General features: G+C 45.9%; 1 protein-coding gene across 4 annotated transcripts in view; it reads left to right on the top strand.

Annotated features, from left to right (window-relative positions):
- The window catches only part of MYLK3 (myosin light chain kinase 3), a 58,125-nt gene that overhangs the window by 15,887 nt on the left and 27,891 nt on the right, over positions 1 to 14,347 (top strand). For 3 of the 4 annotated variants that reach the window (XM_060288343.2, XM_070044116.1, XM_070044115.1), the window contains exons 2-6: positions 1,939 to 2,029; positions 2,804 to 3,188; positions 11,419 to 11,876; positions 13,287 to 13,392; positions 14,010 to 14,103. In XM_060288343.2, the coding sequence (XP_060144326.1) occupies positions 1,939 to 2,029; positions 2,804 to 3,188; positions 11,419 to 11,876; positions 13,287 to 13,392; positions 14,010 to 14,103 (1,134 nt within the window). The remainder of the gene's footprint in view (positions 1 to 1,938; positions 2,030 to 2,803; positions 3,189 to 11,418; positions 11,877 to 13,286; positions 13,393 to 14,009; positions 14,104 to 14,347) is intronic. The other variant, XM_060288344.2, reaches the window with a different exon arrangement.

Raw genomic sequence — 14,347 nt, 5'->3', positions numbered from 1 at the left:
TCTTTGCAGGAGGCCCCTTTTGTCTTGTCACTAACCTTAAACCAGGCACCCCCATGCTCTACTCATCTCTGGCCCAAGCGCAACTTTCAAGTCTTTTGATCACACAATACCTTGCCTAACAAGTCAGTTCTTTCTGTAGATCAAAGAAGTAGAAATGAAGAATAAGTAACTAACAGAAGACCAGATCTCTTCCCTAGCTTCCCCTTCAGTAAGCTCACAAACTGTGTGAACAAACTGTGAACAAGATAGCATCAACAAGCCTGCACGACAAGCCTGCATACACTGGGGGATGGCGACAACTCTGATTAACTGAGATTACTTCACTCTTTCCCTTTAAAAACTTTCATGGCTGAGCAGATTCTTTGGAGGCGGTTTTTGGGAGACGCTGAGTCCACCCTCTCCCCAGATTGCCAGCATTCTGATTAAAAGCAACTTTCCTTTCTACCAACATTTGCCTCTCTCAGGTATTGCATTTTGAGGAAAAAGCAGCTGGACCTGATTTGGTAGCAAATGTAACCTCCATCCTTAGTGTCAGGGAGACATGCAAGAGAGGTGAGCACTATGGTGGGAATTGCTCCAGCTGATTTTTGCCACATGGGCCTGGAATTCCCAGATCTTCCAATTTTCTTTTTCAAGAGAAGCTGGGAACCTAGAATTTTTTCTAATCAGTTTTATTAAGGTAAAATTTACATACAATAAACTGCACATACACACACTAAGTATGCACAGTTTAAGTATACAGTTCAACAAATGTATACACCCTAATAACCACCACCACAATCAAAATGTAGAACAATTCTATAACCCCCAAATGGAACTTAGAATTTTGATGTAAAAATCTCCTAGATTTAAAATGGTGGTAACAAATTTAAAATTTTTAAATTCTATGCAAGCCAAAAAAAATGCGAGCTCTTTTTGGACTCTGGCCTCCTAGTTGGGGCCTCTGTGGCCAAGGCAGGAGAAAGGGCCTTCGGTCTCTGGCCTGAGACCAGACCCACTTCTGTGACAAGTGCCAGGAGGAATCTTAGGGGCCATATCAGTCAAAGGCTCAGAAATACCAGGGGGGCCCAGCAAGGGTCAGGCCACCTAGAAATATTTGCATTTGGAAATACTGAGTGCTCTGGACGATTTCAGGGGCACGAGCATATGCACTGGACTGGTGTGGACCATTCAGTTCAGGAAGACCTGCTGAGAGCCTCACTGGGTGGGCTCCGAGTGTCCTTACATGATCTGCTCTGTCTCAGACAACACAAAATCATCCGAGCTATTGAGCACTTACCATGTGCTGGGAGCACTTCTCAGGAAATTCCACAAATTAACTCCCCCAATCCTCCCGCTAGCTCTACGAGTAGATAATATTATTCTTCCCATTTTACAGATGAGGAAAGTGAGATGCAGAGAAGTTAAGGATCTTGGCCAAGTGGTGAAGGTGGGGTTTAAACCCAGCAAGTCTGGTTCAAGGGTCCTGTACTGCAAAGAGGCAACCTTGGGATCCACCCACCTAGCTCCCAAGCAGACATTATTAATTGATAGTGGCACTCTCCCCCTGCAAGCATAGATTTATCTGACCTTAGTATCCAACTCAAGCCAACACTGTAAAAGCCATGACCGATTGATCTAAATTGACACCTTAAATTTATTTTCCATGCCTTGTCTAGTATTTTCAGGTCTGGTCTGTTTAGATCACCCTGTCGGGGGCTAGATCTGCCCCTTACCTGCACTATGGTGACCCATTAGAAAGGACTTGGTGACCTTGGGAAAGCCTCAGCATCCTTATCTCTAAAATGACAATAGTAATATGTACCCTCTAGTATTACTCTGAGACTAAGAAATAACCTAAGTTCTTCTATTTCAAGCACAAGGTAGGTGCTCAACAAATGTTTGTGGCCTGAACGATGATGTTGATGATGATGCTAGTTTTTATGGTTATTCTTTTAGAACAAAGAGGGAGTGGAAGAGAAAGGAGCAAAACCAAAGCATGCACTGAGCACCAGAGGCGTGCAAGCCGAGCTCAAGGGGCCTTGGGAAGGTGAGTGGGGCCCCGTTGGCTTTATCCCACCTGCCCACCTAATTTCAGAATAAAAATACCACCACCACCACCACCAATATGATTACTGAAAAACTGCTGAAACTTATTCTTCGTCCTTTTTTTTTTTTGCAGTTCTTTTTGTCCTTTATGCTTATTCCACTCTGTATTGCTCTTTATTTCACTTTGCTTTAAATTTTTATGGATCGCTTTTTTTAAGCACTTGGTCAACTTTAAAGTTTTTTAAGCTAATTTTCTTTTATAATCTTGCATAATAGTTACATGGTTCCAAAGTCGAATTGACAAAACAAGGTATATTAAGAGAAGTCTAGCTTCTATGCATGTTCCCTGCATCCTATTTTCTCCCCTGCATATGTAACTATGTAAAAAAGTTTTTGTCTTGTCTTTCCTTTGAGGTCCAGTCTCTTTAGACCACATTATAAGTGGTTATACACACACATATGCAGGCTCACATACACACAGCCTTCCTTCTTAGACAAAAAGAAGCATACCACACACTTCTCCTCCTTGCTTTTCTCCACCGTATATCCTGAGATCACTCCATAGCCGCATATGGAGATATTTGTTTCTCCTTTTTTATGCCTGGGTGGCCCTGGTTTAGTCAATCAACTCCCTCCTGATGGTCACTTGCATTATCTCCAGTCTGTCTATTATAAACATGGTGCACTGAATGGCCTTCTACATATTTTTCAGGATACCTTTGGGATAGGTTCTTCTAAATAGGAGAGCATTTTTATCCTGCTTATTTTCCTATAGAGAGCCAGAAGGTGGAGCTGCCAGAGGGGACAGTGGAGAGGTTGCCCCCCATCAGTGCTTCGGGGATAGGAGCTGACCTCCTTACCCAGGCAGAAGCCTCACCAGGGCAGGGAGACAGAGTTCCTGGCCCAGCCCAGGTACGCCCAGAGGTGGAAGCCAAAGCTCCTGTAACATCCAGCGAGAACCCCAGGACGGGCCTGGAATTGTCTGTGGTGTCTGAAAGGGTCAGTGAGGCTCCCACCAGCCAGGAAGCTGCATCGGGTGCAGGACGAGGAACATCATCCAGTAGACCTGACCCTCAGCCCTTGGAGGAGGGCATGAGGCTGACTCCAGCGCTGCCAGCCCAGGCCAAGTCAGCTCACGGTGGTGGAGAAACACCTCCAAGGTAAGGGATGTGCCTCCAAGCTGGGCAAGGGAAGGCATTAACTGCAGCTCCTGGGCTGGAGCCTGCTAAGGGGCCAGCTGCTCCTGTTTGTGTGTCCACTGTGTGTGCAGCTCTGGCTAGCCTCGAGACGAGAAGACAGGAGAAGGCCGAGGCCCTGCTTTCAGAAGCTTAGAGCACTGGTTCTTACCTGGCACCCATTAGAATTACTGGAAGGAATTTTTTAGATACGAATGCCCAGAGGTTCTGATTTATTCAGTCTGGAGTGATGCTCAAACATCGTTTTTTTGTTTATTTGTTTGTTTTTAAAGCTCCCCAGGTGAGTCCCATGTGGAACAAGACTGAGAGCAATAGTAGTAGCTATAATAATACTTAAAAGTGTTCACTGAACACATCCCAGGTGCCAGTCGTTGGCTGAGCGTTTCACAGACATCATCTCGTTTTATTCTCACAACCTCCCCAGGAGGCAAGTGTGGTTGGTATCCCCAGTTTACTCATGATGAAACAGGGTCAGGTTACCCAGGGCCACACAGCTTGGGATTCATAGAGCTGGAATCTGAATCCAGGTGTTTGTTTGTTTATTACGGAAGTATAGTTGATCTACAATATTATATTAGTTTCAGATATACAGCATAGGGATCAGAAGTTTTATAGTTTATACTCCATTAAAAGTTATTATAAGATAATGACTATAATTCCCTGGGTTATATAATATATCCTTGTTGTTGATCTAGTTTATACATGGTAGGTGTACCCTAATGAGCAACTCCCCGCTTCACTCTCCCCACTGGTAACCAGTAGTGTGTTCTCTGTATCTATGAGTCTGTTTCTGTTTTGCTATATACCTTCATTTGTATTATTTTTTAGATTTCACATATAAGTGATATCATACAGTAATTCTTTCTCTGTCTGACTTATTTCACTAAGCATAATATGCTCTAGTTGTATCCATGTTGCTGCAAATGGCAGAATTTCATTCTTTTTTATGGCTGAATAATATTCCATTATCTGTATATACCATGTCTTCTTTATCCATTCATCTGTTGATGGACACTTGGGTTGCTTCCATATCTTGGCTATTGTAAATAGTGCTGCTATGAACATTGGGGCACATGTATCTTTTTAAATAAATGATTTTGGTTTTTTTCTGGATATATACCCAAGATTGGAATTACTGAGTCATATGGTAGTTCTGTTTTTAGTTTTTTGAGGCACCTCAATACTGTTTTCCATAGTCACTGCACAATTTACATTCCCACCAACAGTGTGCAAAGGTTCCTTTTTCTCCACATCCTTGCCAACATTTGTTATTTGTAGTCTTTTTTTTTTTTTTGGCTGTGTTGGCTCTTCGTTGCTGCATGCAGGCTTTCTCTAGTTGTGGCAAGCGAGGGCTACTCTTTGTTGCAGTGTGCGGGCTTCTCATTGTGGTGGCTTCTCTTGTTGTGGAGCATGGGCGCTAGGCTTGCAGGCTTCAGTAGTTGCAGCACGGGGGCTCAATAGTTGTGGCATGTGGGCCCTAGAGCATGTGGGCATCAGTAGTTGTGGCTCGCGGGCTCTAGAGTGCAGGCTTAGTAGCTGTGGTGCACAGGCTTAGTTGCTCCGCAGCATGTGGGATCTTCCTGGACCAGGGATCGAACCCGTGTCCCTGGCATTGGCAGGTGGATTCTTAACCACTGTGCCACTGGGGAAGTCCCTATTTGTAGTCTTTTTGATGATAGCTGTTCTGACAGGTGTGAGGTGATATCTCATTGTTGTTTTGATTTGCATTTCTCTAATAATTAGCAATGTTGAGCACCTTTTCATGTGCTTTTTGGCCATCTGTATGTGTTCTTTGGAGAAATGTCTATTCAGGTCTTCTGCCCATTTTTTCATTGGCTTGTTTGTTTTTTTCATATTGAACTATATGGGCTGTTTATATATTTTGGATATTAACCCCTTGTTGGTCATGTCATCTGCAAATGTTTTCTCCTGTTCAGTAGGTTGTCTTTTTATTTTTTCAATGTCTTTTCATTTTTTCATTTTTCTTTGCTGTGAAAAAGCTTTTAAGTTTAATTAGGCCCTGTTTGTTTGTTTGCTTTTATTTCTTTCGACTTAGGAGATAGATACAAAAAAAACAGTTGATATGATTTACATCATAGGCTGTTCTGACTGAACATTCTTTTCCAGGAGTTTTATGGTTTGGGGTCTTATATTTAGGTCTTTAATCCATTTTGGTTTTTTTTTTATTATATGGTGTGAGAAAGTAGTCCAGTTTGATTCTTTTGCATGTAGCTTTTCAGTTTTCCCAACAGTGTTTATCAGAGAGGCTGTCTTTTCCCCGTTGTATATTCTTGCCTCCTTTGTCATAGATTAATTGACCATAGGTGTATGTGTTTATTTCTGGACTCTCTGTTCTGTTCCATTGATTTATATGTCTGTTTTCTGTGCCAGTACCATGATGTTTTGATTACTGTAGCTTTGTAATATAGCCTGAAGTCTGGGAGGGTGATACCTCCAGCTTTGTTCTTTTTTACCAAGATTACTTTGGCACTTTGAGGTCTTTTGTGGTTCCATATGAACTTTAGGATTATTTGTTCTCATTCTGAAAAAATGTCATGGGTATTTTTATAAAGATTGCATTAAATCTGTAGATTGCTTTGGGTAGTATGGCCATTGTAACAATATTAATTCTTCCAATCCAAGAGCATGGGATATCTTTCCATTTCTTTGTATCATCTTCAATTTCCTTCATCAATGTTTTATAGTTTTCAGTATATAGGTCTTTCACCTCCTTTGTTAAGTTCCTTCCTAGGCATTTTTAAAATGTGATTTTAAAAGGGATTGTTTTTTACTTTCTCTTTCTAATAGTTTAACATTAGTGTATAGAAAAGCAACAGATTTCTGTATACTAATCTAGTGTCTTGCAATTTCATTTAATTTGTTTATTAGTTTTTATAGTTTATTTGCTTTATAGTTTTATCTGTTTTATTGTTTGTTTATTTGTTTTATAGTTTTCAGGTGGAGACTTTAGGGTTTTCTATTTAAAGTATCATGTCATCTGCAAATAGCGACAGTTTTACATCTTTCCTTCCAATCTGGATGCCTTTTATTTCTTTTTCTTGTCTGATTGCTGTGGCTAGGTCTTCCAATATTATGTTAAATACAAGTGGAAAGAGTGGGATTCTTGTCTTGTTCCTGAATTTAGAGGAAAGGCTTTTAGCTTTTCACCATTGAGTGTGATGTTAGCTGTGAGTTTGTCATGTGACCTTTATTATGTTGAGATGTGTTCTCTCTATACCTACTTTGATGATAGCTTTTTATAATGAGTGGATGTTGAAGTTTGTCAAATGTTTTTTAGGCATCTATTGAGATGATCATGTGATTTTTATCCTTCCCTTTGTTAGTATGATGTATCACATTGATTGATTTGCAAATATTGAACCATCCTTGGGTCCCTGGAATAAATCCCACTTGATCATGGTGTACAATCCTTTTTATATATTGTTGGATTTAGTTTGCTAATATTTTGTTGAGGATTTTTGCATCTATTTTCATCAAAGATACTGGCCTATAGTTTGCTTTTGTTGTAGTGTCTTTTTCTGATTTTGGTATCAGGGTAATGGTGGCCTCATAGAATGCATTTGGGAGTGTTCCATCCTCTTCAAGTTTTTGGACTAGTTTGAAAAGGATAAGCACTAGTTCTTTTTTATAGAACACAAAAAAGAATTACCCTGTGAAGCTGTCCAACCCTGGACTTTTGTTTGCTGGGAGTTTTTTTTAAATTACAAATTCAGTTTCACTACTAGTGATCAGTCTGTTCAAATTGTCTGTTTGTTCTTGATTCAGTCTTGGCAGGTTGTATGTTTCTAGAAATTTGTTCTAGGTTGTCCAATTTGTTCACGTATAGCTGTTCATAGTATTCTTTTATGATTTTTTGTAGTTCTGTGGTATTGTTTGTTATTTACCCTCTTTCATTTCTTTTCTTGTTTGTTTTTAATTGAAGTATAGTTGATTTACAATGTTGTGTTACTTTCTGCTGTACAGCAAAGTGATTCAGTTATGCATACATATACAGCAAAGTGATTCAGTTATACATATATATACATTCTTTTTAAAAATATTCTTTTCCACTATGGTTTATCATAGAATAGTGAATATAGTTCTCTGTGCTCTACAGTAGGACCTTGTCCTCTTTCATTTCTTATTTTGTTTATTTGGGTCCTCTCTCCTTTCTTCTTGATTAGTGTGGTTAAAGGTTTATCAAAAAAAAAAAGGTTTATCAATTTTGTTTGTCTTTTCAAAAAACCACCTCTTGGTTTCATTGATATTTTCTATTGTGTTTTGATCTCTATTGTATTTATTTCCTCTTTAATATTTATTTTTTCTTTCCTTTTGCTGACTTTGGGCCTTCTTTGTTCTTCTTTAGGTGGTAATTCCTTTAGGTGGTAGTTTAGGTTGCTTGATGTTTTTCTTGTTTCTTGAGGAAAGCCTGTACTGCTATCAGCTTCCCTCTTAGAACAGCTTTTACTGCATCCCATAGGTTTTTGAGTGTTGTGTTTCCATCTTCATTTGTCTCAAGGTATTTTCTGATTTCCTCTTTGATTTCATCATTGACACATTGGTTTTTTAGTAGCATGTCATTTAGTCTCCACGTGTCTCTTCTTGTTCCATTTTTCTTTCTATAATTGATTTCTGATTTCATACCACTGTAGCTGGAAAAAATGCTTGATATAAGAATACACATTCAGGATTTCTCTGGTGGTGCAGTGGTTAAGAATCTTCCTGCCAATGCAGGGGACACGGGTTCGAGCCCTGGTCTGGGAAGATCCCACATGCCACTAAGCCCGTGTGCCACAACTACTGAGCTTGTGCTCTAGAGCCCGTGAGCCACAACTATTGAAACCCACGTGCCTAGAACCTGTGCTCCGCAACAAGTGAAGCCACTGCAATAAGAGAAACCACCGCAATGAGAAGCTTGCGTGCTGCAATGAAGAGTAGCCCCCACTCGCTGCAACTAGAGAAAGCCTGCACACAGCAACGAAGACCCAACACAGCCATAAATAAATAAATAAATAAGTAAATACACATTATTTTCAAGTACACATGGAATGTTCTCCAGGATAGATCACATGCTAGGCCACAAAACAATTCTCAAAAAATTTAAGAGGCTGGATCTAGGTTTTTGGACTCCAGAATCTGTGCCCCTAACCACTGCACTATCCTGTTTTTTCAGGTCAGCATTTAGTTAAGTCTTAAATACTATGATGGGGAGAGAATGATGGGTGTTCAGAGGTGGGAGGTTGGTATGGGCTGAATCAATCCAGGGGCTTTCAGAAAGATTATGCTTGGAGCTCTGGAAGTGGACTTGGAGCTCTAAGGACTCAGTCTCAGGACATGCCCTCAGCAGACATGGTGCAGGAAAATGAAGAGCCAGAACTGCTGACTGTCAGGTCCTACCTAGCCCTGTGTTTTCCAGCAGTGTTCTCCAGGGGCAGCGCATCCTGGTCCCAGGCAGCCCACTGAAGGGCACTCTGCTTCCTGGGCCTTTCTCTAAAGGGACTTGTGCCCTTCTGCACCTGCCCTTGGCTGTCCTGATCTATAACTGAGTCCCCCAAGGCCTGGCTCAGGGAGAGGAGCTGGTGTCTGTGTATGCTGTGGTGGCTGGCAGGGAAGCCCAGTCCTTTTTCTGCCTTTGTTCTGGAAGGAAATATGAGTCCCCAGGAGACCTAAACAGCTGGAGGGAGGGATTCCTGGCAGGCATCCTTGGATCCTGGCCAAGGCTCTAAATGTGGAATCTAGGGTGGGGATGAACTTTCCATGAACTTGTTAGGGGCCCTAAAAGAATTCTGGGTGAGGGGGAAAGGTCTGTGTGTCAGTTTCAACCCTGAGTTGAATTTCAGACACCAGACTGGGCTCAGGAAGTGGGGCGATCACTGCCTACCCTCCGTCACCTAGCACATGGGTATATCTTGAGAAAAATGGATTTGAACTCGAACATTGGCTGTGATTGGCAGTGGCTGCCTGTGTAGAGGATCCTTGGGCCCTTGCTGGACTTGGTGGAATAGAGTGCTGCAATCAATTAGCAATGCCTGCCCTGGGTGTGCTGCGCAGGAAGTGGGGAAGCCTTAGGCACTCAGAGTGGCATGGGAATGCATGGCAGTACCTTGGGGTCATCCCATGCCCCCAGGTATGAAGACCAAGAGGTACTCAATGGCTGTTGGCCTTCTTAGCTGGCTACCTGGCTACCTGGATATTCTTCCAGAAACTGGCTTCCTGCAGTTTCCCATGTCCCTTGGTTAAGGCAAGGGCTGAGCTGGGCTTGGATGCCACCCTTCCCATCCTACCCTATCATCACCAACCCGTACTTGCTCCTGAGGGAGTGTCGGGGGACTTTTGCTGGCTCCCACCCAAGGCTTAGCTGTGAACAGGCTGCCGAACCAGGTGCATTCAGAAGTAGGCACTGCTCTCAGAGGACCTGCAGCAGCTCAGAGGAGGGGCCTGGGCCTCCAGCTGCTAGGGAAAGCCTTAATTTTTAAAAAAATGTGGTTAAAAACTCATAACATAAAATTTACCATCTTAATCATTTTCAAGTGTATAGTGTAGTTGTGTTAAGTATATTCATATTGCTGTGACACAGATCTCCAGAACTTTTTTGTCTTGTAAATCTGAAACTCTGTTACCATCAAACGCCTCCCCTCCAGATCATGGTAACCACCTTTCTACTTTCTGTCTCTATGAATTTGACTATTGTAAGTCCTTCATATGATTCATTCATTCATATATGTGGAATCAGTCTTTCTGTCACTGGCTTATTTCACTTAGGATAAAGTCCTCAAGGTTCATCCAGGTCAGAACTTCCTTCCTTTTTAAGGATGAATAATATTCCATTGTATGTATATGCTACATTTTTTTATCCATTCATCCATCACTGGACACTTGGGTTGCTTCCACATTTGGCTGTTGTGAATAATGCTGCTGTGAACATGGCTGTGCAAATCTCTTTGAGATTCTGCTTTCAATTCTTTTGGATATATTTCCAGAAGTGAGATTGCTGGATCATATGGTAGTTCTATTTTTACATTTTTTAGGAACTGCCATACTGATTTCCACAGTAGCTGCACCATTTTAGGCTTCACTGTTTGAACCTCCTGCATTTGTACTTTCATTTCTTAGTCGACTCTCAGTACATCTGTGAAGTGTTACTGTCCCTGTTTGACAGAAGAGGTTGCTGAGGTTAGACTTGCCCAAACCCAGCCCTGTTCAGCAACCTGTGGCAGAACTACGGCCAGGATGGAGGCCGCCTGGCTCCCTCCTGAGACTCAGTCCCCCCCAGGCACTCACCCCCTCACCCCTGCCCCAACACTCATAGACCTCGGCAGTGGGGTTGTGAAGGGCAGTCAGAGGGCAACTCTGAGAGGGAGGGTCTGAAGCTCCCAGGATCAGGGTCCTTCCCTCTGAATGTCAGGGCTTAGAAGGCCTTCCTGACCTCCAGCTGGCTTCCAAAACCACAATGCTGCTTGGTCTGGGTAACAAAGGTGGATGCAGCGGGCCCAGTGGCATGGCCCAGTGGCATGGCCCATTGGCATGGCCCAGTGGTGCAGGGGGGCCTGTAGGGAGGCAGAGAGTTTCCTCAGCTGTGTAAGCACGCAGGCCCAGCACAGCCAGGACTGTTTTATTCAGGAGAAACAGAAAGTCCAGACTCTTATGAGCAATTCCCTGATTTTACTAAAATGTGTCTGACCTGAAGCTTCAGTGTGATGTTTGACTTGGTTCACCCTTCTCTTCATTTAATGGAAGGGAAACTGAGGCCCAAAGAAGGGAGGGAAGAGCCCAGGTCTCCTGCCTCCCGGCCACATTCCTCCTGGAGCAGAAGCACATTCCCAAGGGGCCACAGAGACAGCTGGTGCCCACCTCCCCACTCCTCCCAAGCCCCATCCACCACAGGTTGCTTCAAGTCTTTCCTGGATGCTGATCCAGTGGAATCCTGAGAGCTGGTGGCACCGTATGTCACTGAAGCCAGTCTCTCCCCTGGTGTCCTGTCTAGGTAGAGAGGGACAGGGGATGGAATCTGCTGGTTTCAACCACAAGCTAACTCTTACTATTATAACAACCCAAAGGGCCCGTTTTAACAGATGAGAAAACTGAGGCTAAGAGGCCATGGTCAGTGAATGGCAGCAGCAGGCATTTGAACCCAGGTCTGTTCTGACTCAGGTTCTTGCTTTTAACCTCAGGGCCACATTTCTCTCTGCCCCAGGATCTCCATCCATGTGCAGGAGACAGACATCCCTGGGGAGCTACTTGTGACACGAGGCGGCAGCCTCAGAACCACGCCCCCTGCAGAGGCTCTAGCAGCTGCCCATCCAGGTGAACAGGACTCACCTGGGCCCACGTGCTACCCCCAGGCCCCTGGGACTGAGTCAGGAAAACATATCCCAAAAGGAGCTGGGGTGTTTTCCCCACTGTGGAAGCGGAGCAGCGACTGCGGAGCAAAGGCCAAAGAGAAACAGGGATCTGGGCCTGAGCCCGCCATGACACCAAGCAGGGCCTGGAGGGACAAGGGAGCCGATGCCAGGACCCCAGGCCTGCAGCAGGACACAGGCCCAGAAGCAGGGAACCCTGAGCCTGGAAAAGACTACACAGCCAGGGGCACGAGCAGAGCTGAAGCAGGAAGGAGGACACCCCCAGGAGCTGAGGCGGGCAGCCTGTTTCTGGGTAAGTGAGGGCATTGCTATGTGCCCCGAGGTGAGTGAGTTTGAAAGGCCTACTCTGGGAGGCCTCCCTGAAGCTTCCAGGGAGAGAGAATGTGGGTGTTGGGGAGTCGAAGACTGGGAACAGCCTGCCAGCACATCCCAGGGCTGGAGACCAAGGCACGGAGATGCAGCAGGCTGAGCTCATGTTGGCTCTAGCCATCGGAGAGGAGGGAACCCATGGGGCTCAACTCGGATTTCTCAAAGCCACCTGCCTGCCCGATACTATTGGTATCATTCTGGATTGAGACAGGGAAGGCTTCTGCTAAAAGGCAAATCCATTAACTGCTATATATAACCCACTATCAACCATTTGCACTCAGTGGGCTGACTCTCATCCAGGATTGGGAAGGGGCTGCTGACCTGCTTTCTGTCCCAATGGTGGTGGGAGGCGTCCTTGTGTTCCTGTGACCTAAAGGGCCTCAACTCCTCCAGCCCTTAGGGCCACACCCTCGTTGGTCTGAGCCCTCATCCCATATGGCTGCTGGAAGGCCACCATTTGCTGACTCCCTGTTCCAGAATTTCTGGAGGTCCCTGAGGAAGGGCTGAGCATTCTGCAGGTCATCCTGGTGCCCCTTGCCAGTTCCGGGCTCCACGGTTGCCCTGTGCTGTGCTCTGACTTCTCTGGCTGCTTCCTCTCCCCTTGTATGACCTGGTCCAGATGTGGACGTAGGCCTCCCTTAATTCCTGAAACACAGCTGAGAGCAGGCTGTGACTTTAGAGCCTTTTCTGAGACTTGAGATGGTGATAAAGCCAATGTTAGCTGAGGACTCCCTGTGAGCCGAGCCTCGGGCATTTGTGGTGGCGTTTACCCTCACAGTCCTGTGGAGTGGAGACACGTGAAACACAGGAGGGGCTAAGAAGCACGTTTAAGGTCACAAGGTCAGTGCTGACAGAGCCAGGATCTGACGGTTGGGCTCCAGAAGAGAAGGCAGTTACTTTGCAGTGAAGGAGACTTCAGACTGGAATTCTAGATGTGGATTCTCTGCGACACACCCAGGCTTTCCAGGGGCCCAGGAAACAACACAATCATGCAAATGTTACCCCCTTGTAGTCTAGGGCTTGGGCTCACCTTTGCAGACACAAAAAAGGTACACAATATGCTCTCAAAGCAAATTCAGTCTTCTACTTTGGGGAGCAGAAAGTGGCTTGTGAGACAAACTAAGAGAAAATAGAAGTATTTCCCCTGCTCTGGGTCCAGGGTTGCAGAGGTCATGGAGTTGTTCCTGGAACACTCTGAGTACTCCCTCGATAAGCCCCCAACAAACTGGCAGAAGCCGTTTTTGAACCAAGTGGGTCTGGGACTGGGGGTGGGGGGGAGCTGAGAGGTGGGGACGGCACGAAGGAGGCTCACAGGTTGCTGTCTCCCGAACAGACGACAGTCCAGCCCCGCCAGCCCCCTTCGAGCATCGGATGGTGAGTGTGAGGGAGACCTCGACCTCAGCGGGCTACACAGTGTGCCAGCACGAAGTCCTGGGAGGGTAAGCTGGCCTTCTGCCTTGATGAGGGGCGGGGCAACTGGACAGCTGCGTGCCGCTGTGGTTCTCAGGAACTGATCGATGGAGCCACCGCCAGGAGTGGGATGTCCCGCACAGCATGGGAGTGGGCGGAGGGCTCACAAAGAGTGGGTGAGGAGATATCCGCGGAGTGCAGGAGGGCCCGCATGGTGTGAGTGAGATGAAGTGTAGGGTGCAGGAGGGCCCACAGTGCGGGCCTGAGACCCGTGTAATGGAGGTGGCACAGGAGCTGACATGGGGTGGGGTAAGAGGGATGTCCTCTAGGGTGCAGGACGGCTTGGGTGGTGTGGGTGACAGGGACACCACCTGGGGTGCAGGATGGGCTGGGTTCTGTGGGTTGGGGGGACATCCTCTGGGGTGCAGGATGGCCCACATATATGGGGTGAAGAAGCTCTTTTTCAGGTTCAGAGCCCGTGGGTGTGTGGGTGGTGACTGATAACTCTGGGGTGCAGGGTAATCCCTGTGGTGTGTGCGGAGTAGAGGTAGGACCAGAAAGCCCAGGGTCCAGGATGGGGCTGGCCCACCACATGGCGGGTGTACTTCTGGGGCTCTGAGACTGCTCTGTCATCATATCTCTGCAGGGGCCGGTTTGGCCAGGTCCACAGATGCACGGAGAAGGCCACGGGCCTCTCGCTGGCGGCCAAGATCATCAAAGTGAAGAGTGCCAAGGACCGGGTGAGGTTTTTGCCCCAGGCCAGTGGGTGTCCCGGACCAAGCTCAGGATTCCTTCACTTCCCTCTGGGCCACCCTGGACCCCACACTGCACCAGGCCCCTCCACTCTGAGCAGGAAACCTAGCCACCTTTCCTGCCTCTTTTCCATGACTCCCACACTCCAGTCAGCAGGTCACCTTGCACCCTGGGCAACAGGTCCTCCTAGACCTCCAGGGTTCCTTTTTGGGCTTCAGGTTTCCTATCTGT

The sequence above is a fragment of the Globicephala melas genome, chromosome 19 (assembly GCF_963455315.2).
Source record: "Globicephala melas chromosome 19, mGloMel1.2, whole genome shotgun sequence".
Classification (NCBI taxonomy): domain Eukaryota; kingdom Metazoa; phylum Chordata; class Mammalia; order Artiodactyla; family Delphinidae; genus Globicephala; species Globicephala melas.
Note: the sequence above shows the minus strand (reverse complement) of the source record. Positions and strands in the feature narration are given on the sequence as shown.